Below are 25,707 nucleotides of genomic sequence, written 5' to 3'. Positions count from 1 at the left end.
AAAGGGAACCACTTAATAAAGGTCATACATAACAAATCCAGAGCTAACATCATTCTCAATGGTGAAAAGCTGAAAGAATTCCCACTGAGATCAGGACCAAGACAATGTTGTTTGCTCTCGTCACTTCTATTCAATATAGTTTTGGAAGGCCTAACCATGACAGTCAGAGAAGAAAAAGAAATAAAAGGAACCCAAATTGGAAAGGAAGAAATAAAACTATCACTATTTGCAGATGACATGATACTACACCAAGAAAATCCTAAAGACTCTACCAGAAAACTGTTAGAGCTCATCAATAAATTTGACAAAGTTGCAGGATACAAAAGTAATACACAGAAATGAACTGCATTTCTACATACTAGCAATGAACAATCAGAAAGAGAAATTAAGGAACAAATCCCATTTTATGATCATATTAAAAAGAATAAAATACTTAGTAATAAACCTACTTAAAGAGACAGAAGACCTGTACTCTGAAACCTATAAGACACTAATGAAAGAAATCAAACATAGCACAAACAGATGGAAAGACATACCATGCTCTTGGATTGGAAGAATCAATATTATCAAAATGACTATGCTATCCAAGGCAAGCTGCAGATTCAAGGCAATCCCTATCAAATTACAAAGGACATTTTTCACAAAATATCTTAAAGTTTGTTTGGAAGCACAAAAGACCCAGAATAGCCAAAGACATCCTGAAAAAGAAAAATGGAGCTGGAGGAATAGGCTCCCGGACTTCAGACTATACTAAAAAGCTGTAGTCATCAAAACCATATGGTACCGGCACAAAGACAGAACTATAGATCAGTGGGACAGGATAGAAAGCCCAGAATGAAACCCATGCACCTACCATCAACTAATCTATTAGAAAGGAGGCAAGAATATACAATGGAGAAAAAATAGTTCCTTCAATAAGTAGTGCTAGAAAAACTGGACAGCCACATGTAAAAGAATGAAATTAGAGCACTTCCTAACACTACACACAAAAATAAACTCAAAAATGGATTAAATATCTACATATGAGACCAGATACTATAAAACTCTTAGAGGAAAACACAGGCCAAACACACTCTGACATAATCCACAGCAACATCTTCTCAGAGCCTCTTCCCAGAGTAATAACAATAAAAGCAGAAATAAACAAATGGAACTTAGTTAAACTTAAAAGTTTCTGAACAGCAAAGGAAACCCAAAACAAAATGAAAAGACAGTCTACAGAATGGGATAAAATATTTGCAAGTGAATCAACTGACAAGGGATTAATCTCTAAAATTTATAAACACCTTATACAGCTCAATCCCCAAAAAAAACAACCCCATCAAAAAATGGGCTGAAGATCTAAACAGACAATTCCCCAAAGAAGACATACAGATGGCCAATAAACACATGAAAAGATGTTGAACATCACTCATTATTAGAGAAATGGAAATCAAAACCACTATGAGGTACTGCCTTACACCAGCCAGAATGGTCATCATCAAAAAGTCTACCAACATTAAATGCTGGAGAGGGTGTGGAGAAACGGGAACCCTCTTACACCATTGGTGGGAATGTATATTGGTCCAATCACTGTGGAAAACACTATGGAGATTCCTCAGAAAACTAAAAATGGAATTACCATTTGAACCAGCAATCCCACTCCTGGGCATCTATCTAGAGAAAACCATGACTCCAAAAGACACAGGTACTCCAATGTTCATTGCAGCACTATATGCAATAGCCAAGACATGGAAATCACCTAAATGTCTATCGACAGAGGAGCGGATCAAGAAGATGTGGTACGTATACACAATGGAATATCACTCAGACATTAAAAGGAAAGAAATAATGGCATTTGCAGCAACATGGATGGACCTAGAAATTATCATGCTAAGTGAAGTTAGTCAGACAGTGAGACACCAACCTCATATGCTATCACTTACATGTGGAACCTAAAAAAAGGACACAATGAACTTCTTTGCAGAACAGATACTGACTCATAGACTTTGAATAACCTGTGGTTTCCAAATGAGACAGGGTGGGGTTTGGGGGGATGTGCCTGGGGTTTGGGATGAAAATGCTATAAAATTGGGTTGTGATGATTGCTGGACAACTATAAACATAATAAAATTCATTTAAAAAGATTTTAAAAATCCATGTAGTTCAGAATATTTAAATAAATAAAGGTGGTAAACTATATAACCATTTCAAGAGAGAGAATATTATTTCGTAAAAATTCAACAATTGTCATGATAAAATCCCCATAAAGCTAGAAAGTGTAGAAAATCACTTTAATCTGATGAGACATCTATGAGGATCTGATATCTGATGTCCTATTTCATGCCTCCCTTTAGATCTAGAACACAGCCAAGATACCTGCTTTCACTATTTCTTTTTACTTATTTAACTAGAGATCTTCACATTTTCAAGAAAGCAAGAGAAAGAAATGAAAAGCATGAAGATCAGAAAATTAAGCGCATAACTGTTTCATTTGCATATTATATGCTTATTTAAGTGGAAAATCTCAGAGCATCTATGGCACTACCAGTAAAACAAGCAGTTTAGTTTAACAGGTCTTAGGATACCAAGGTTAATGTCGAAAAATCAGTTGTATTCTTCTATATACGTAGTAAACAGTTGGAAAAGAAATTTAAAAACAATGTGTGTGTGTGTGTGTGTGTATATATATATATATATATATATATATATATATATATATATATATATATAAAGACTAAATCTAACCAAAACATTCAAGACCTCAAAACCTCTACATTGCAAACTATAAAACATTGCTGAGAGTAATAAAAGAAGAAATTTAAAAATACCCAAAACATTGTGAAGTATAACTCAATAAAGGTATTTCAAAAACTCAACAAATTGTGACTTTATATGCAGAGCTTATTATCTGTAAGAATACCTCCACAAAGATAAAATGATAGATAAACTGATGGACATATAGATTGATCAATAGATTGATAGACAGTAAATAGTGAGTTTTTAAGAAGGGACTTAATTTAATAATAATTTTTAAGCATTTTCTAGAATTCAGATATTGTGGGTCTATACCATGTATAGACATCAAACTTGTCATTAGGACTTCTGAACCAAAAAGGAATTCCATTTCAGAATATTAACTATATACATGTAATAATACCAACAGTTGTTAGTGAAGCTCTATACCTGCACTCAGTAAGTTTTGTTTTAAATCAGGCAATTTTAGATATTATTTAAAATGATCTTCTATTTCTAGTCCTGAAGCAAGTCATGGTGCCTAGTATCTTAGTAATGAGTTACTAAGTAATGATAAACAAAATACTATTTGCAAGTTCTCATCTCTAGCAAAGAAAAGAGGATTTAGTCAAATACAAACCAAGTATCTTTTCATTGTCTAAAATACAATTATGAATCAATTATAATAGAAAAAATAAAAATCTTATTATAAATGATGAAATTAATTACATTCATGATACTTGAAGTTATGACTGATCCTATGCTTAAATTTTTTTTACAATGTTATTTAATACATTTTTAAAGGTATAACTGTCATACAGTTTTTTCAAATATATAAATCCCTTATCGTCTATTACATATAAAGTGTCCAGATTAAAAACTTTAAAGTTGTATTTTAAATAAAATATATTTTTAAAAAAAGACACAATAAAAATTGACACACCTGTCTTAAAAATCAATAGAATAAATAAAACATTGATGTTTTCTTTGTAGAGTTCAAATGTGGACTTAAATTAATCCTTTATCCTTATAAAAATCAGAACTTAAGATATGTTTAACATACGTTTTGGCCAAATAGTGGGAACTCATTTTGAAAAAAATACCAGTTTATTTTTATAACTATGAGGATCTAGGAACAACAAGGACAAAACTGTTTTATTTCATATGTGATATTAAGACATGGGACTCAGTTAAAAGAGTTTCAGTAGAATTTAAATACATGTGTACATATATATGTGGCAGGGTATTGGGGGTGCATGTGTGTAATTTCTCTATCCAGATAAGTTTTAAAATGTACATACATGAATATCTATCATTGACAGAGGTTCCTATCCCATTTTATCTTTATCAGTTGTCCTAGCTCTTTAAAACAAATCTTACAATGGAAAATTTCTTTGTGAAGCATTTGGAAAGATTTGCCACAGTATTAATCTCCCAAATGCCTCAAATGTGCTAGACTTGGAAACTCATGGGAAAATTGCTTCGTAATAAAGAGCATCATTATCAAAAGCACATGGTGAAACAAAGCAGTTTTCCTTCATGCCTTTATTCTGAGTTTGTACCACGTCCTCCTTGCTGAAGAGAGAGCCTGCGCTCTGCCACGGGAATCTCTCCCTCTGGCGCGTGGCATCAAGATGAACTGTCAGGGATGGTGTAGTATACTGAATAATGGATAAATGAGAGTCCCCTGACATGGGTTTGACGGCCATAAAATATGAATTTTGCGATTGCCTTAGTATTCAAACTCAGGAACTGACTGGGAGAATATTATTTCCAAATGCCAAGCTAAGTAAAATTGGGGAGATCTGCAGAAGGTGCTTCTCTTATTAGTGTTTGAAGCAATTACAGAGAGAATGGGTCAGTGCAATTTTCCCCTTGCGCTGACAAAACCTTTTCTCGCTACTGCGTTTTTAGCTATTCAAATTCAAATCAGGCTTCTCATCACAAATGTTCTCTTTCTGAGAGACACTGCAAATAAGTAGAAACCCAATTGGGTTTCATTTCTACTGAGAAGGTCACTGTATTTCATTGCAAATAATATCCTGTTAAATCAACAGGTAGAATCAATTCGCTTTTCACTTTATGTCAATTGTTTAACTTATTGGCACCCCATATATGACATATATTCATTTTATTTCTCTGCTAATGATATAATCTCTTACTGCACTAACAGAAAAGCCGTGTAAAATGAATATGAAAACTTTACATGTTAACCCTCTCTGAATAAACCAATTTTCAGTGAATTCAGAAATATCACAATAGAAATATTGTACTCAGTAAAATAAGGCTAAGTACAGTAAGAGAACTTGGATTGGGTGGGATCAGGAACACATATAGAGAGAAGTTTGATTTCTCCAAGTTACTGGCTTGATTGAAAATTGCTTTTTTAATAGTTATTTTATAGTCATAATGATGGCCAAAAAGCTTTAGTTATGAATACTAAGGGGGAAAAAAGAGGTAGTGTGACTATACAATTCAAGGTTAAAGAAAAATTGACAAAATATCTTCCTAGAGGAAAAAAAAATGCTGACTTGCTCTTTGTAAGAATTATTAAGATTAGAGTTTTCCATTGACATTGGAAAAAGAAAAATGTTCTGGTTTATTTTTTGTATCCTTTTGAAACATAGGCAAGGGTATACACCAAGAGACCCACTACTGTGAATCTCTCTTAGATAAAATTCCCTGATTCAAAAGTCCAGACAGGAAAAATGCATATCTGTGTGTGTGTGTGTGTGTGTGTGTGTGTGTGTGTGTAGAGGGGGTAAGTAGATTGATAGAGGATAGAAAAATAGAAGAGTTAATCCATTAATACTAATTGAGGTCATATTCCAAAGAACAATTTTCCAAGAAAGAAAAGAATTCTGAAGAAACAATTTATTTCCCTAGTAAAATAAAAATCACAGCTACTCACCTAACCTCTCAATGGAATAATATCGCTGTTTACTGTCCACACGTACGGTCTCGGCATAAGGGCTCCCAACACCATAACCGATAATGTAACCTCGCACCACAATGTTTGGGTTCAAGGGAGGGGTCCAACTCATGATGATGCAGTTGGTCTGGGGCCTCACATGAAGAGAGCTTGGCTGGTCAGGTACTTGAGACTCTAGAATTCAAAAGGGACATCAGCATGTCTTGTGATGCAACACATTACACGGTTAAAACTTCTCATTTAAACAAGACTTAACATCACAATCTACAGACCCTCAAATGGAGCATCACTTAATGCCCAAGTTCCTCCTTGTTTCAGTGTGTGATACAATTTCTATGTTTGATTTGACTTTCACAGAATTTCTTAAGTACAAGAGGATACTGAATCCCTTCCAGAAGCACTGTAGGTAGCATCATGCATCTTTATTCTAACAGATTTTTCATTGGACTTATTTTTTCCCATGTATTTCTTAAGTATCATTAATAAGGGGTGAAATCAAGGCAGATGTAAAAAATAGAAAGGAAAATGAAACGTTAAAAACTGGAGTTCCCGTCGTGGCCCAGTGGTTAACGAACCCAACTAGGAACCATGAGGTTGCGGGTTCGGTCCCTGCCCTTGCTCAGTGGGTTAACGATCCGGCATTGCCGTGAGCTGTGGTGTAGGTTGCAGACGCGGCTCGGATCCCGCGTTGCTGTGGCTCTGGCATAGGCCGGCGGCTACAGCTCCGATTGGACCCCTAGCCTGGGAACCCCCATATGCCGCGGGAGCGGCCCAAGAAATAACAATAACAACAAAAGACAAAAAAAAAAAAAAAGAAATGTTAAAAACTGTCTCGCCAAAGGATTATTTACTCTGATTTAACCAGAAATGAAGGTAGCAGTCTTTTCTTAAGAAATTGTCAGGATAAACAATTTAGGGTTATGATTTGCTCAGCATGATTAGGATAGTACTTGATCCATGGTTTATTGCGTCTATGAAAAGTGCACTTTTTATTAAAGGAAAGGAGACAGTGGACTGGATTAAAGCCGCACAAATTTTGGAGTGTGCAAATTTGGTTTAATACCAGGCTCTGTCATTTACTAGCTGTATATCCTCATCGAATTATTTATCTTTCCTGAGTTTACTTACTGATTAATTTGGCATTCCGAATACTGATCGACTCAAAGCTTGAGCTCTGAAGTAATCAAGAGAGGCATTCACATGTTTTACTGAATACTCACTAGCAGTGAGACTTGACAGCCTTATTTATCCTCTTAAAGCCTCTGTTTACTCATGTGCAACATGAGGATAAGAATAGTAATGGTCTCATATGATTTAATGAAATAATGCACAAAACACTCCAATTATGAGCAGCACCAACTGATGTTAGCTGCTAGAGAGAAAGTGCACTTGCTACCCTGACATAAATTTTTAAGAGATTATGTTTAAAACTAATAAACTGGCATTCTGAATTTTATATTATCATTCTTCCCTATTAGTATTTTCTGGACAGTGATCATAATTCAATTAATAGCTATTCGTAGAGTGTCTACTGTGTTTGAGGTATCAGGCTAGGTTCCTATGATGATAAGGGTACAGGAGAGTCAATATGGCAGTCATAAAACCTTCATGCCTAGAGTTTACAGTTCAATGGGAAAGCCAGATGAGTTAAAAGGCAGTTACATTATACTATGATGATTATTTTGATAGGTTTAATACAGACACATGTGGCCTATTCTTTGAAAATCAAAGAAGTATTCAAGGAAGAATTCAAAGAAAGAATATGCCTATCTAAACTTTAATAGTCCATTAACTGCTTTGTACAGTTCTTGGCAATTGATGAGTACTCAAAAATATTAGGGATTTAAACCTTATTCAAACTATTTGTGTTCATTCTTTTGTTCATAACTGAAAATCTCTGAAGGTAACATGTTAAATTATGTAATTTGAAGAATTTGATGATTAAAGCTAATAGTACAATTCATTTTCTCCTTGATGCCATGGCAAAAAGTCAGGCAATCCCTGTCACCAACTTTATCCATCTTCAACATGCACACTTCTAGCTTAAATGAGATAGAGAAGCAGGTCTTTTATTAAAGTTTTCAAAGTAGGTAGCATACTAACAGCTTTTCAAAAGATGTGACATTCTAAAGATGCTACCTCAAGAGCATTTTCTAAAGATGTCTTTTTTTTTTTTTTCTCCTGGAGATGCCCATTTGTGAACAAAACGGACATGCTATTATTCTCCTGCCCTGAATATGTCTGAGATATAATAATGAAAGGGTGTAAAACAATCATCTCAAAATGTGTATATAAAACTTAGCAGCACAATGCAATGTTTGTGAAGAACTTCCCACTATAAATCCTAAGTAATAAAAGAGATGAAAGGGATAGATTAATACTTTTCAACCCTATTGACATGGAGGCTCTCTAGCATCCTCGATATGTCATGAGCTCTCTGGTGAATTCTTTTTGGCATATTTGATGCTTTTACAATAATTATTGAAACAACATGATGATGTGCCTAACCTTATTTTTAGAAAATGAACTACTATTCAAATTTTCTACATTTATGACTTTTTCAAAACCATATTAAAGCCTAATGATTTGAATGACAATATTCAACATCTTTTAGAATAAAAATTTTTAATTTAATATTTTCAGAACACTATTTCTCCATTTTTGTTTCTACAAACCATAGAGTCTCTCCCCTAAGAGTTATGTAAATTAACACCCATAGAATTATATCTATTGGAAGTTTAAGGGTAACTTGGTAAAGAGTGTACAAACAAAATCATGAAGAAGAGGAGCTGTTAGTACGTAAGACCCACCTTTATGCTTCACTGCATAAAAGGAATTTCAATCCTAGATCCAAATCTCAAAAGAATTTTTAACATGCTAAAATATAAGGCTGCTGATACATAAAAGTATAGGCTGTCTCCCATCTATATATTTAATGGGCTCTTATCATCCAATTAAGATCACTGGCCCTAAAGGAAGGGAGCCTATCAAGGCAGTACTAGATCTGAGCCATTCATTATTTATGGCCTCATCACAAAGCTAAGTCTGTTAGCAGATTATTTATAATCTGGAATAGCCTGTTTGTACTCACTCACTTCTGTTTGTTTGTTTGTTTGTTTGCTTGTTTTTTGTTTGTTTGTTTGTTTGTTTGTTTGTTTTTTGCTGCACCTGTGGCATATGGAAGTTCCCAAGAGAGGGTTCAATTTGAAACTGCAGCTTTGGGCATATGCCACAGCCACAGACACACCAGATCCGAGCTGCATCTGTGACCTTTGCTACAACTTACAGTGACACCAGATTCTTAACCCACTGAGTGAGACCAGGTATCTAATGTGCATCCTTACAGAGACAACACTAGGTTCTTAACCTGCTGAGCCATAATGAGAACTCCACTCACTTCTTAATATAAAGACAGAAACAACAATTTTCCTGTTATTCTACCTGAGTTCTAACACAGGTGACACCTTATAGATGATGAAAATGGTTACTATTGGAATGAACTATAAAACATCAATTTAGAAAATTTGCTATGGAAGGTTTGTGATGTGACTACTTTTAGTTTGAAGGCCAAAACTGAAATTCATTACTTAGAAGCACATGAAATATTTTTAAGTACCTTTAGGACAATGATTGCATATACAAATAATAGGGAAGTATTAAGATAATTAGTGAAAGAATTTGAAACCAAAGAACATATTTTGCCTGAAATATCCAAATTGACAAGGCTGTTAATTTTTACTGGAGTCAAGATAACTAGGTCAACTGCCACTCCTGATTATACTATGGAATTATGAAATCTGTCTTGGTTTAATTCGTTTCTAAAAATATTTATTCTCTGAGTGATAATAGAGATTTTTCACTAATGGTCACATATAGCATACTAGAGAATTTATCAGACTAATTCCAGCGGCATTTCAACAATTACTGTGCATCTCCTATGTGTCAGTCATAGTTCTAGGTTCTGAGAGGATAGTTTAGGGGAGATAAGACAAAAAAATAAACAATAAGCAAAGAAGGAAATCATGGGATCTTGGCAAGTGCTATGCTAGGGTATAGGATATAATTGAGTCATATACAGGATACATCAAGGAAGGTATCTCTGGAAGAGTCTAAGGTGAAAAAATCAGAAAGAACCAGTCAAGTAAACCTCAGGGTGGAAAGCTTTATAGACAGAAGGAATAACTACTACAAAACCTCTACAGTAAGAATGAACTTGGTATTGAAGGAATCAAAGGCCACCGTGCTCAACCATAAAAGGAAAAGGAAAAAGAGAGATGAAATGGAAATGTAAAATGCTCCAGCTGCTATGAAAAACAATATAGTGATGCCTCAAAAAAGTTCAAAATAGAATTACAATATGATCCACTAACTCTGCATCTGAGTATATTCTTAAAGGAATTAAAAGGAAGGCTTCAAACAGATGTTTATACATCTGTGTTCATAGTAGCATTGTTCACAGTAGTGAAAAAGTAGAAGCAATGCAAGTGTCCCTCAGTAGATAAATGGATAAAAAACTGTGCTCTCTGTATAAAATGGGATAATTTTCAGCTCTAGGACGGAAGGAGATTCTGACACATTTAACAACATGGGTGAACCTTTAGAATATTAGGCAAAGGGAAATAAATCAGTCACAAAAAGACAAAAATAAAATGATTCCATTTATATGAGATACATAAAACAGTCAAGTTAATGACAAAGTAGAAGGAGGAGTAAGTAGTTACTACTTAATGAGTTAAGAGTTTCAATTTTGCAAGATTAAAAGAGTTTTGGAGAAGGGTGGTGGTTATAGTTACTCAACAGTGTGACCGTACTTAAAGCCACTGAACCATACAGTTAAAAATAGATAAAAAGGTAAATTATATGTAATACGTATTTTAAAGAAATTTTTTCAAAGAATTTTTAAAAATTTAGAAGACCCTAAAAATATGTTTCTACTTGTCTGTGTGGCCATTATGGAGGTGAAGTGTACATATTTGGGACATTTGAGAGGTATAGCCAACACAGCTATGTGAGTGGCAAAGACGAGGCTCAATGATAACTCATAGATCTTTGTCTTGGGCAACTGTTAGATGATATACTGTGTTGAGGAAAAATAAGCAGATTCTTCAGTCATGTTAAATGTGAGATGACTACCAGATACCAGGGAACCAGTAGGGTATGTAAGTCTGGGGTTTAGGAGAAATGCCATGGACAGATTTATAGATATGAAAGCCATCAACATAAAGAGAGTATATAAAATAAATTTACATAAATATATAGAGTATGAGCATGAATATAAACAAATAAAATATAAATAAGATGATGTTAAACAAATAAGATCACTCAAACTCTCTTAAGTCTTTCCATGCCACACTGGAAGGCCATGTTCTTGACAATGGCCTAAAAAGTCAAGTGTGATTGGCCCCTTTGCCTCCTTAGCTCATCTCTTAAAACTTTTCCACTTGGTTACCTCACCCCAGCCATCGAGTCCACACTGTGCACTTACTGTCCCTCAAATATGACAGGCATACTCTATTTTGGGGTATCTGAACTTGATGGACCCTCTGCTTAGGAAGTTTTCCCTCAGATATGCCTTTCTCCCTGAGCTTTTTCACATTTTGTTATTTAATTTCCAGTTTCATACTTATCTGGCTGACATATTTAAAATCACAATCTTTCCCTAGCCTTTTAATCTCCCATATTAATATAATCTCCTTTCATATTTTTTCCCATTGGATTTATCATCATTTATTGTGCTTTGTATTTCATATGATTACTTCATTACTCTTTGTCTCATCTCTTTCCATAACTTCTCTATAACTCCAGTAATTAGAATAGCTCCTAGAACAGAGTAATCAAAAGTATGGGAACAAAGTCTATATTTACTACAAGGTTCAATACAATTGTCATTATGTATATCTTTAATTAAATATAAAATTACCACAGTTTTATATAATTCCATAAAATAAAAAACTTAAGAAAAAAAATAGAATGACATTTTTGTTATTTTATTGTTGGAACAAGATGAAAATACAGTTATTAATGTCATTTGCTCCTAATCACCAGCAAGATTTATCTCCTCTGGCTTCTACTAATGAAAATGATTGCTTCTGTGTACCGTCTGCTGTGGATATGGCACTGCCAAGTGGTGTCAGACAGTTGGTACTTTTGACAAATACTCACATATCTGTTCTCTATTTAGTATGCTGCATTTTATGGGTCATTTTGTTAAAATTTTGTTCCTAGTCCTTAATAGCCTATATTTCTTTACAGAGAATTACATAAAGCAATGACATACCCACATGCTGTCTTTTCAGAGAGGTCTGATACATACGAATGTGTTCATTTCTACTGGCAGGGCCTGTTCATCATCTTCCTTAAACCACTTACCTCTATAAAATTTGAATGTTATTTGTTTATTGCAATGGTCAATCACTTCAATTCATCATTAAACTCTATCTTGCCAATTTTTTTTTACACTTCCACTCCTATCATTTTTCTCAGTATTAACTTTTAAAAAGTTATTGAACTACAATTGATATATATAATGTTGTATTATTTGAGTACAGCAAAGTGATTCAGTTATATTTTCAGATTATTTGTCATTACAGGTTATTATAAAATACTGAATGCAGTTTCCTATGTTAAGTAGTAAATCCTTGTTACTTCTTTACTTTATGTACAATAGTTTGTATTTGTTAATCCCATACTCCTAGTTTATCCCTTCTCCCTATTCCTTTTCCTTCAGTAACTAAGTTGGTTTTCTATATCTGAGGGACTATTTTTTGTTTGTAAATAAGCTTATTTGTATCATTTTAAAAATATTCCACACATTAAGTGATCACATATGATATTTGTCTTTTTCTGACTTGTAGAATTAACATTTTAATATACTTTTAAAATTCACAAGCAGCAAATTCACTCAACACTATTCAGTTCATGTATCTACCACTCCAGTAATGGTACAGAACTGTCTCAAAATTTTCTCATGCTGCCAGCCCTTCTGCCTTTGCAATCGTTTCTTGCCTCATCCCCTCAGTACTAATTCAAATAATGAATTTTAAAATGTGATTTTTCTACCAATATATTCCCTTTTGACTACTTTTATGTATTTGCGGCATTACATTTGCAAAAAAAAAAAAAAAACCCAGCTCGGTTTCTGTTCTTGTCCCTGATAACAAAAATAGGTAAAATTTATGTTGCTCTATTATGTATAAGCATTATGCTCAGCATCTTAATAAATGCTTTATCATTTAATTCACACATAGTTTGTGCTGTTAGCTATTCTACAAACTTTACATTATTTATCTCAATATTTTACTTTATAACATTAAGCAAATTATAAATTTAACTGCATTTTATCTTCTCATTTACTTTTAATACATATTCTCCTTCCATCTTAAATTATTTTAGGTCAAATAATCTTATCATTACATTATTTATTTTTGTTCATCTAATATTAATTTTTTTCTATCATTGCTCCTAAAGATTCAAAATGGATATAGATAGAAACAGAGGAATGGTGGTTGCCAGGGGCTGGTGGGTGGGGAAATGGGGAGATGGTAGTCAAAGGGGACAGACTCCAGTTAGAAGATGAATAAGTTCTGGGGACCCACTGAACAGCATGGTGACTACCCTTAACAGAACTGTATTACATAAATGAAAGTTCCTAAAACAGTAGATCTTAAGTGTTCTCACCACACAGAAACACAAAGGGGTAATTATGTGAGGTGATGGATGTGGTAACTAGTCTTATTGTGGTAACTCTCATATCATTTAGATTATACACTTTAAAATTATACAACATTGTATGTCAATTATGTCTCTATAAAGCTGGAAAGTTTTTTTTTTTAATATAATGATTTTTATTTTTTTCCATTATAGCTGGTTTTCAGTAAGTTTTTTAAGTTAAAAATAAAAAGGTAGAACAAAACCAGAAAAAGATATAGAAATTCGAAGGGAGCAAGTCAGTACTTTAAAAAGGCAGTTTTGACAAATTCATCCCTTTATTACCATAGTAGTAAATTCTAATTCTGAAAAATGTGTCTCCTTATTCTATGTCAATTAAAATGGTAGATCTGAGGGCAAGTGGGGTGGGGTCTGTATCCTCCAATTCTGATACTGACATTTTTACTCCAGTGACAATAAAGGTAAACAATGGCAATGAACTTGTCCACCAAGGCCCAGGAAATAGTCTGACATCTTCCTGAAGTGATAATTGATCAGAATCCAGGTCCTACAGCTTCTGCACTTTGCATACTAATCGTAATTCATACTGATAACAGTGGGGAAAAAACAGGGACAAAAAGTTAGAAATCCCCCAATGGGAAAGGGCCCTCAATGTCATGCCCCAAGTTTAATCATAACAAAAAATATCAAGATTCTTGCCTTTTTTATTCTAAGATTCTTGCTTAGAGAAACCAGAGAATCTCAATTATAGGTAAACGCTAAGGTGAAACCAGTCCCCTTTTGGTCTAATGTTGGGTAAATATGGGCTCCATACAAGTACCACCAGGAAGTTTAGATACCGGTCCAGTGGGGAGGTTGGCATGCCAAATAATGCACAGAAAAAAACACAATGAAGTTCAATTTTATTTACAAACTCCTGACTCCTTGAGTGGGGAAAATATAAGCTTGACAGAGGTGACATTTTTTTATGTGGTTTTCTAAGAGCAGCTGTGCAATCTGAGACTATCAATATCTGACAGGTTTCTTCTCTCAATTTAGAATTCAGAGTCACCAAATTCAAATATCATAAGAAATTACTAGAATCTTATATCTTTCTACCATGATAAATTTGATCAGCTACCCTCCACTAAATAATATCTATGATTTTTGTCCATCTAAAAAATAAACTGTATCCTAAACAGAATATGGGGGGATGGAGTCTCAGTCCTTGCCAAATGATGTACTTCCATGAATTCTATAGACTCATTCTTCTCTAAGTGGATTAAAGCCAAATGTCTCAAAACTAAGGACTTATTTGATTGCTTTAAAAAACACAATATCTCTAAAGTCTCATATTGAGCTTCTCTTTAGATAACTTGGGTGTTTTTTTGTTTGTTTTTTGTTTTTTGTTTTTTTTTGCTTTTTAGGGCCACACTTGCGGCATATGGAGATTCACAAGCTAGGGATTGATTCGGAGTACAGCTACCAGCCACAGTCACAGCAACACAAGATCTGAGCTATGTCTGCAACCTGCACCACTGCTCACAGCAGTACTGGATCCTTAACCCACTGAGTGAGGCCAGGGATTGAACCTGCCACCTCATGGTTGCTAGTCAGATTCATTTCTGCTGTACCAAAACAGGAACACTGGGTTTTCATTTTAATATTTTACATGAGGAAAAGGCAATGTATTCCTACATTTAAGTGAAAATATAACAAGGAAAATAGAGGATGTTTCTAGCTCTCATCTATCTGTAATTGTTTTGACTATAGAATGGATGTCAGTGAAGAGTCCAAATGTATAAATAGTATGCGTTTTACATAAGCAATTCCTGGTGATGAATGTTTACATATTTGTCCATCTATTCGATATTAATTGAATATCTACTATGGAATAGGCACCATGTAAAGCACTGGGAAGTTCAGGTCAATTCAACCAAGGTCTCTGTTTCTAGCTCACTGAGAAGGAGACAAATGCTAACATATTGTGCCCAAAGATAGAGGATTTAGGGAAAAGATACTTGACTGAAATTCAGATTGAAAGAAAGTTTCCTGGAAAATATCCGGTGATTTTCAAAGGACAAGGAAGTGTGAAGTCATGTGAAAGTCATGTTCCTTGGCAGAGGAAACAAAAATTGCAAATGCATGAGATATGATGAGTGTTATCTATCTGGAGGGATGGATGGATGTGCAAAGATGTGATGGATGTCAGACTTGAGGTTGAGGACAGAACCACAATAGGAAGAATCTGAAGAGGGAAATGACATCCTCAGATCTTCTAGTGAAAAACTGCTCTGGTAGCACTGCAGAGTCCAGAGAGGACACGGAGCAAACTGGGGTCAGGAGGCCAGATGGAAGACTATTTTCAGGTGACGAATGATGGGAGCTTGATGTAAATTATGGTGGTGGGAGTGAGAAAGAGAGGAGAGATTCCAAATCTATTGGGGAGGTCTGGATTACAGGTCTTGGCCACTGAATGAATATTGGCAGAGTGAAAATGGAGGAGGTGAGGACAACAGAAAGCCTGCTGGCTTGAATGACGGGTGGTTGCATGTACTATTCCAATGGGGACAACACGGAATAGAGAACACAATCAGTATTATAGGAATGATGCCTTGAAAGATTAGCTCACAACCTCCAGTTGTTTAAAAGGATGTGTTTTTGAGCTCTCTTTGTTATACTTGAAAATACCAAAAGAAATAACAATAAAATATTTAAAACTACCAATGACCATTCTATATTTGAATTAAATAAGAAGTGATAACTTTACCCTCTTTTGCTTCAGTTCCATCATTTGAATCAACCACTGTCAACTAGTTTGATGTAAGAGAAGGAAAACTTTATGTTCCACCAAAAGCACTGGCAATAGTCTCAATACCATTTACTGAAAAATCTGCTGGTAGAACTACCAACTTTATTATTTTACTTATTTCTCAAATAATAGCAAATGTTTCTGTCCTTGATGTTCTGTTACACTGTACTACATAGTTACCTATTTTTATGCTAGACTTTAAATCAGGCTTTACAGTAAACATGGTTGTTCTACTTTTTCAAACATCTTTGGAATTCTTTTATATTTATTCTTCCATGTAAAATTTATTCTTATTGGAATTATATTAATCATTAATTTGGGAAAAACTATCATTTATATAATAGCAAGGTTTTATATCAAGGAAAGTATATATCTTTCTATTTATTCATGTCTTATTTCATATCTTTTAATAAAATGTCATTTTCTTTGTATACCTTTGTTAAAAGCTTGTTAAAATTAGTCACAGATTTACTGTGGTTGTTGTATGAATGTATTTCTTTTCATTTTAATGCTTGAGCTAATTATTACTAACATAATAAAAAGCTATTCACACACATTGAAATCTACTACCTCATTACATTTTCTTATTGGTTCCAATATATTTTTGTGTAGCTTCCTGAAATTTCCAAGTATACAATCATACCATTTATAAAAATAACATTTCTTTACCTCTCTAATAATATATTATAGAATTTTAATTTTTTTATTTTTGTTTTTGTTTTCCTACCAAAACCTCTACACTCTCTGTTGAATAACAGAAATAGTAGGAATAGAAAGCTTTCATAGGTTTTTTGGATCTTAAAGCCAATGTGTTCTATATTTTACCATTTATAATAATGTTTGCTTTTTGTTTTTTAATATTTTGAATTTTTTTTGTATTCTTACATTAATATGAGTTTTTAAAAATGGTTATGATTAAATTTACAAAATGCTCTCTTGCATCTATTGATAAAATTATATGACAACATACCTTAAAATTATACCTTAAACAGACAGTGGGCTTTTTTTTTCCTTTTTATGGCCGCACCTATGCACTTGGAAGTTCCTAGGCCAAGGCTTGAATCTGAGCTGCAGCTGGGGCCTACGCCATAGACATGGCAACACCAGATCTAAGCTGTATCTGTGACCTGCATTGCAGCTTAAGGCAACACCAGATCTTAAACCCACTGACCCTGGCCAGACATTAAACCCTCATCCTCACAAGGATAACATCAGGTCCTTAACCTGGTAAGCCACAAAGGGAACTCAAGGATGGTGAGCTTTTAAGATATACTGAATGCATGCCCTATTTTCTTATCAGGAGGGAATATATCTAATCCCTCAATGCAAAGGAGGTTTTATCATTTTGAACAAGAAGCAGCTTTATAAGTCCATGTTAGTATTTCATATTACAGTCAAGGTCTGAAATCTAATTTATCAAAATCAGCAACACCAGTAAGTATTTGTTGAGCATTTGATATATATCAGACATACTGCTGTATGCTTTATTGGCATCATCATAGTTAATTTTTACAAAAATCTGGGATGGATACTATTGTTACTCTATTTGTAGATAAGAAAACTTAGGGAAGTTAAGTTACATTCCCAAGATTTTCTAGTGATTGGAAGAGGATTCTAACCTACTTATTAAGTCTATAATCTTTTGCATTACTTTATACTTAGCAAAAGTCAATCAAGTCCTGGGGACCAAACATTTCATGTGCACATTGAAAAACTGGCTATGGCCATGGAAAGGATTTGAAACTTCTTTGAACACTTATCCAAATCTCAGTAATTTGCACCATCATTTGTACAGTGGAGCTCTGAAATATTGAACAACCAACTTCCCCAAAATTAAAGTGATGTGAAATTGCTTTCAAAAATCAATCTTGGCTTTGCAAGCAATATTCCTTATATGTAAGATAAATTCATATCAAAAAAAACAATCCCATCAAAAAAGGGGCAGAAGATCTAAACAGACAATTCCCCAAAGAAGACATACAGATGGCCAATAAACACATGAAAAGATGTTGAACATCACTCATTATTAGAGAAATGGAAATCAAAACCACTATGAGGTACTGCCTTACACCAGCCAGAATGGTCATCATCAAAAAGTCTACCAACATTAAATGCTGGAGAGGGTGTGGAGAAACGGGAACCCTCTTACACCATTGGTGGGAATGTATATTGGTCCAATCACTGTGGAAAACACTATGGAGATTCCTCAGAAAACTAAAAATGGAATTACCATTTGAACCAGCAATCCCACTCCTGGGCATCTATCTAGAGAAAACCATGACTCGAAAAGACACAGGTACTCCAATGTTCATTGCAGCACTATATGCAATAGCCAAGACATGGAAATCACCTAAATGTCTATCGACAGAGGAGCGGATCAAGAAGATGTGGCACGTATACACAATGGAATATCACTCAGACATTAAAAGGAAAGAAATAATGGCATTTGCAGCAACATGGATGGACCTAGAAATTATCATGCTAAGTGAAGTTAGTCAGACAGTGAGACACCAACCTCATATGCTATCACTTACATGTGGAACCTAAAAAAAGGACACAATGAACTTCTTTGCAGAACAGATACTGACTCATAGACTTTGAATAACCTGTGGTTTCCAAATGAGACAGGGTGGGGTTTGGGGGGATGTGCCTGGGGTTTGGGATGAAAATGCTATAAAATTGGGTTGTGATGATTGCTGGACAACTATAAGTGTAATAAAATTCATTGACTAATTTAAAACAAACAAACAAAAAGACACATTTTCCTAAAATGAGAATAAAGGGCTGTATTCTTCAATTCCATGATGACTTGGCTGCTACCACTGGCACATCTTATTCCATGGGCCTATCTGTCAATCAGCAACCCAAAATATGGATCACCTATCAAAAATATCATGAATCTCCTATCCTATAAAATAAAACATTTTACACACCATGCCACCTATGTTCTCCTGTGCATTAAATCCCATATTAACATTTTATATTGCCAGAGGACCACATTTATGAGCTCACCAGTGTATACCTCTCTTTACCCTCAAATTGATATGTTCTACTTGGATGTATTTTAAATATATTTCATTGGCTTTCATGAAGAATTTTATGAAAATAGTAACTGAATGAAAATATTTTAATCTAGTAGGTATACAGATAAGCCATACTACCTAGATTTCAGATCCTAAAAATTACATTCCAGATGTGATATAATTTCTTTTGGACCAATGAATTATTTGGAAGCATGTTTTACATTCCCAAATATATGTCAAGTTTTATATCATTATTGACCATTAGTTTAATTACATGGTGATCAATAAATGTGTTTAGTATGATCCAAGAAACTTAATATCCATTTCTTTATAACAAAGTACTAAGTGTTCTTTGGATGCTTAGGAAAAAGAAAATGTGATTTTTCTATGTGTGGATGTTTCAGTTATGTCAGGTAAATCCTCCATAGTCCTTCCTTTTTCCCCCCTAATTCTGAAAGAGTTATGTTAAAATCTCTGAGCTTTGGTCTTTATATATAATTTCCAGTTTACAAAAATAAAGAAAATAGAAGAAAAAGTGAAATAATACCACAAGAAATAATTAGACAAAAATATTCAGACTGTTGAACCTAAAGGAAAAAAGTCCAATTTTTTCAATGAATTAGAATAGGAAAAAGGAATTGTAGTAGATGAAGAGATTTAAGATATAGGCAGTGTTTTGTCTTACAGTGAATTCTTATTTGAACAAATAATCTGCAAAGAAAGTCTTTTTTTTTTGGTCCATTAAAGAAACTTGATAATGATCAAGATACTAGGTAAAGATCACAATCTGAAAAAAAAATCATAGTCTGAAAAAATAAAAATAATTGAAGTTAAAATGTATGTATATGTTTTCATTTTAGTTATCTTCACTATAATATATAAATATTTTATATATGTATGTGTATAAAAATAGAAATTAAAGGCTATGTATTAGAGTGTTAAGAATGATAATCTGGAGGCATGATCAAATTGGCAGAGGAGTAAGACGTGGCACTTAGCTTTTCCCACAAACACATAAAAAAAAAACCCACCTATCTACATATAGAATGATTCATACAGAAAAGCATTGGCAGAAGACTTTAAATGTCCAAAAAGGGCAAGAAATCTTCCATATAACTAGGTAGAACAAAAGGAAAAAAAGAGAGAGAGGGAGAGAAGAGAAAGAAAAAGGAATCAGTTTTGGTACCAGCATTTCTGAGAGGAAGCTGTGAAGTCACCTAACTGATGGGGAGATCAGCTGAGACAGACGTACCTCAAAGCCTCAGAGAAAAGTGCAGCAGGTGGAGGATGGAAGAGAGAGAGCTGCACAAACCATCTGTACTATCACCCCAGACACCACAGCCTGAGATTTTTGGGAGGGGCCTGGGTGCTGGGTGCTGAGACCCAAGCTCCAGAGGTCAGTCCTGGGGAGAGGGCTAGAGCTGGCTGTGTAAAGATAGCCTGATGGGCTAGGGAATGGTGTGCCATGGGCTGGGGAGTGAAGTGTCAAAGCTGAGGGAAGCTGGGAAGAGGCCTGGGCCCTCAGGAGAAGTGAGACACCATTGCTGGGGAGGGTGAGAGAAGGAAGGGAAAACTGCCATAGGAATATCTTGCTCTGCACAGGTGTAGGCTCTCAGCTATGGGGTGCCTCTTGCCTGGGCTACAGGCAGCAGGGCTCCTCTTGCAAGGGCTACAGGTGTCGCAGCCATATCAGGGCTCCTCTTGCAAGGGCTACAGGTGTCAGGGACAAACTGTCGCAGCCATCTCAGACTCCAGAGGTGGGCATGGCCCACAACCACAAGGGTTCTGCGAATAGGCACCACCTGTGGCCCCAGTTACCTAGGGGCCAGTATAGAGGAGAGCACTCAACAGAGAACCACCTGTTGTTGCTCTCATTCTCCTGGGAAAGCAAAGTTCTGCTGCTGCCATTGCCAAATCCTCTGGGCACAGCCTACACTTTCCTGAGGGTCACTTCTACTTCCAAGGGCCCTGAAACAAGATGCAGCCTGTGCCACCTCCCCATGGATCTTCACAACCAAGACACTGGCTACTAGCTCTGCCCAGTGCCTCCATCTACCAAGAGACATACACAGGCCATACACCAGTATGAGTACAACAGTCTACACACACTGAGGAAAGAGACAGCAAGCATCCAAACCAAAATCAGCCCTCAAGCAAAAAAAAAAAAAAAAAAGTAAGCCCTCACCCAATACCAAAGGGCATTCTCACATATAAATAGTCCTCCAAGATTACATAGTTGTTTTCCCTAAACTCAGAGAATTAAAAAAATATAAGCAAAATGAAGAAACCCAGGAACCATTCCCAGTTAAAAGAACAGGTGTATTCCCCTGAAGAAGGAAATAATGAAATAGATCTCTTCAGTCTAACAGACACTGAGTTCAAAAAGGAGACAGTGAAAATACTGAAGGAATTAAGAGCAAATGTGAAGGAATTAAGAGCAGATATGGAAAGTAATGAAGATTACTTTAGAAAGGAAACAGAAAATATCAGAAGGAGCCAAGAAAAATGAGAAAATCCATTTGCAAAGACACAAGCTGAGTTAAAGGCACTGAAGGGCAGAATGAATAATGCAGAGGAACGATTAGTGACTTGGAATATAGAATAATGGAAATCACCCAACCAGGATATCAGATAGAAAAACAATGAAAAGGCATGAAAACAATATAAGAGATCTATAGGATAATATAAAGTGGGCCAATCTATGCATAATAGGGATTTCAGAAGGAGAAGAAAACGAAAAGGGGATCGAAAATATATTTGAAGAAATTATGACTGAAAATTTTCCAAATCTAAAGGAAATAGTTATCTATATACAAGAAGCACAGAGGCCCCCAAACAAGTTGAACCCAAACAGGCCCACACAAAGAAATATTACAATAAAAATAGTAAAAGTTAAAGATAAAAAGAGGATTCTAAAGGCAGCAAGAGAAAAACAAAGAGTTAATGATGAGGGAACAGCCATAAGGCTATCAGCTGATTTCTCTATAGAAACACTACAGGCCCAAAGAGAGTAGCAAGATATATTCAAAATTCTAAAAGCGAAAAACTTGCAGCCTAAAATAGTCTACCAAACAAGAATATCATTTAAAATAGAACAAAAAACAAAGAATTTCTCCAATGAACAAAAAATAAAAGAATACAGTGATACTAAACACATTCTAAAAGAAGTAGTCAAAGTTCTCCTCAAATAGGAAAGAAGTAAGAAGAAATAGGATGGAAGAAGTCACAACTGGAAAGCAATCACCTAAATAAACCAGTATCCAGAACAAAAAGAAAAAAAAAACTATTGTAAAAGTGACAATACACAACACAAGGTACAGCAAAAGGATAAACATGAAGATGTTAAAAAAGGATATAAAAGTCATAAAATATGGGGAAGAAAAGTAAGAAAATCTAGCCTTTTTTTTGGAATATGTTTGAGCCTATATGACTATCAGGCTAAAGCAAGCAGATATAGGAAGTGGTTAACATGCTTGAAAAAGAGGGCAACCACAAATCAAAACCAAACAATACATTCACAAAAACTAAAAGGAAAAGGACATAAGAATAAAATAAAAGGAAATCATCCAACCAAAAAAAGAAAGGAAAAAAGGAGAAACATAGAATCAACTGGAAAAAAAAGGGTTTAAAATGGCAATAGATACATATTTATTAATAATTATTATAAATGTCAATGTACTGAATGCTCCAATCAGAAGACATAGAGTGGCAGACTGGATAAAAAAAAAACAAGAGCCTCTAACATGCTGCCTACAAAGGACTCACCTTAGGGCAAAGGACACACATAAATTGAAAGGGTGAGAATGGAAAGAGATATTTCATGCAGATGGAAAATACAGGAAAGCAAAAGTTGCAATACTCATACTAGTCAAATTAGACTTTAAAACAAAGGCCATAAAGAAAGACAAAGGGAACTATTTAATGATAAAAGGATCGAATAAAGAAATGGAAATTACACTTGTCAATATATATGCATCCATTATTGGAGCACCCAAATACATACCACAGATACTAACAAATATAAAAGCAGAAATTGATGGGAATACAATAATAGTAGGAGACTTTAACACCCTGCTCACATCAATGGATGGATCCTCTAGACAGAAAATCAATAAGGCAATAGAGATCCTAAATGACACAATATAAATGTTAGACTTAATTGATATTTTCAGGACATTACATCCCAAAAAATCCAAATATACACCCCTTTCAAGTGCACATGGGACATTCTCAAGGATTGACCACATACTTGGGCACAAAACTAACCTCAACAAATTTAAGAGTGTAGAAATTATTTCAAGTATCTTCTCTGACCACAATGGCATGAAAATAGAAATCAACCACAGGAAAGGAAATGAGAAAAAAATTGACTATATGGAGACTGGACAACATGCTATTAAAAACCCAATGGGTCAATGAGGAAATCAAGAGGAAAATAAAAAAAATTTACCTCAAGACAAATGATAATGAAAACACAACAATTCAAAATCTATGGGATGCCAAAAAAGCTGTTCTTAGAGAGAAGCTCACAGCAATACAGGTCTTCCTCAGAAAAGAAGAAAAATCTCAAATCCACAACTTAACCTACCACCTAAAAGAATTAAAAAAAGAAGGACATCAGAGTTCCCATCGTGGCTCAGTGGTAATGAACACGACTAGCATCCATGAGTATACAGGTTTGATCCTTGGCCTCACTTAGTCAGTTAAGAATCCGTCATTGCTGTGGCTGTGGTGTAGGCTGGTAGCTGCTCCAATTCAATTCCTAGGCTGGGTACTCTATATGCCTCAGGTGCAGCCTCCAAGAAAGACAAAAAAAAAATAGATAGAGAGAGAAAGAGAGAAAGAGAGAAAGAAAAAAAGAAAGAAAGAAAGAAAGAAAGAAAGAAAAGAAAGAAAGAAAGAAAGAAAGAAAGAAAGAAAGAAAGAAAGAAAGAAGAAAGGAAGGAAGGAAGGACAAAACCTACAGAAGAAGAAAGGAAATCATAAAGATCAGAGAGGAAATCAATAAAATAGAGATTTTAAAAACAGTAGAAAAAATCAATAAAACAAAGAGCTGATTCTTTGAAAGGGTAAATAAAATTGATAAACCTCTGACCAGACTCATCAAGAAAGAATTCAAATAAACAAAATAAGAAATTAAAAAGGAGAAATCTCAATGGATACTGCAAAAATAACAACAAAAAAAGACAATACTATGAACAATTATATGCCAACAAATTTGACAACCTAGAATAATGGGCAACTTTCTTTTTTTAAGATTTTTTTTCCCATTATGGTTGATTTACAGTGTTGGGTCGATTTCCACTGTACAGCAAAGAGACCCAGTCATTCATACATACATACATACATATATATATTCTTTTTCTCACATTATCCTACATCATGTTCATTTAGTCATTTAGTTCATATAGTCATTTGAGATCCTGCTATACATCAAGATCTCATCAATTATCCACTCCAAAAACAAGAGTTTGCATCTATTAACCCAAAATTCCCATTCCATCCCACTCCCTCCCCTCCCCCTTGGCAACCACAAGTATGTTCTCCAAGTCGATTATTTTCTTTTCTATGTAAAGGTTCATTTGTGCCTTACATTAGATTCCAAAAACTTTCTAGAGACATAAAGCCTTCCAAAACTGAATCAAGAAGAATTAGACCAACTGAACAGACAGATCACTAGAAATGAAAGTTAATATGTAATAACAAAAAATCTATAAACAAAGTCCAGGACCAGATGGCTTTACAGGAGAATTCTACCAAACATACAAAGAAGGAATTATACCCACCCTTCTTAAAATCTTCCAAAAGGGTGAAGAAGAAGGAATAATTCCAAACATATTCTATGAAGCCACCATCATCCAAATAACAAAACCAGAGAAAGATACTACCAAAAAAAATTATAGGTCAATATCTTTGATGAATATAGACACAAAAATTCTCAACAAAATTTTAGCCAACCGAATCCAACAACATATAAAAAAGATCATACACCATGACTAAGTTGGATTCATCCCAATTTCATAAGGATGGTTCAACATAAGCAAATCAATTAACATCATACATGACATTAACAAAAGGAAAGTAAAAACCACATGATTATCTCAATAGATGCAGAAAAACTTTTGAAAAATCCCAACATCCATTCATGATAAAACTCTTTCCAAAGTGTGTATAGAGGTACCATCATCTTAGATTTTCCCATTATTCTTATAATAAACTTTAATATGGTCCTTCTCTAAGCCATGGGCTCAATGAGTATCATATATCTTGCAGATTCCAAAAAGATGTTTTTTCATGGTTCTTTTCTCAAACGAAATGAATCTGAAGTAATCCCACTTCACCATTACTGAACAAGCTAATAGGGCTAATTATCTATTTCCTGGGGGTAGGAAATGAGAGCCAGCTCCAAGGTTCACAGTTTTTGCTTACATCTCTGTTGCATTTTCAAGAATCTCTGCATTGCTAATTTTTGCTATCCAAGCGCCTCCATTTTAGGGTGGAAGTTTAATATTAAATAGCATTATTATTGATTGTGTATAACAATTTCTACCTGTTCATTTAAATTTTTTAAAAGAGCA

General features: G+C 34.6%; 1 protein-coding gene across 1 annotated transcript in view; it reads right to left on the bottom strand.

Moving 5' to 3' along the window:
* The window catches only part of DCC (DCC netrin 1 receptor), a 1,209,032-nt gene that overhangs the window by 206,869 nt on the left and 976,456 nt on the right, over positions 1–25,707 (bottom strand). The window contains exon 15 of the mRNA XM_047769428.1: positions 5,627–5,821. Coding sequence (XP_047625384.1) covers positions 5,627–5,821 — 195 coding nt within the window. The remainder of the gene's footprint in view (positions 1–5,626; positions 5,822–25,707) is intronic.

The sequence above is a fragment of the Phacochoerus africanus genome, chromosome 2 (assembly GCF_016906955.1).
Source record: "Phacochoerus africanus isolate WHEZ1 chromosome 2, ROS_Pafr_v1, whole genome shotgun sequence".
Taxonomy (NCBI): domain Eukaryota; kingdom Metazoa; phylum Chordata; class Mammalia; order Artiodactyla; family Suidae; genus Phacochoerus; species Phacochoerus africanus.
The sequence above is the reverse complement of the archived record's forward strand: the minus strand, read 5'-3'. Positions and strand labels throughout refer to the sequence as shown.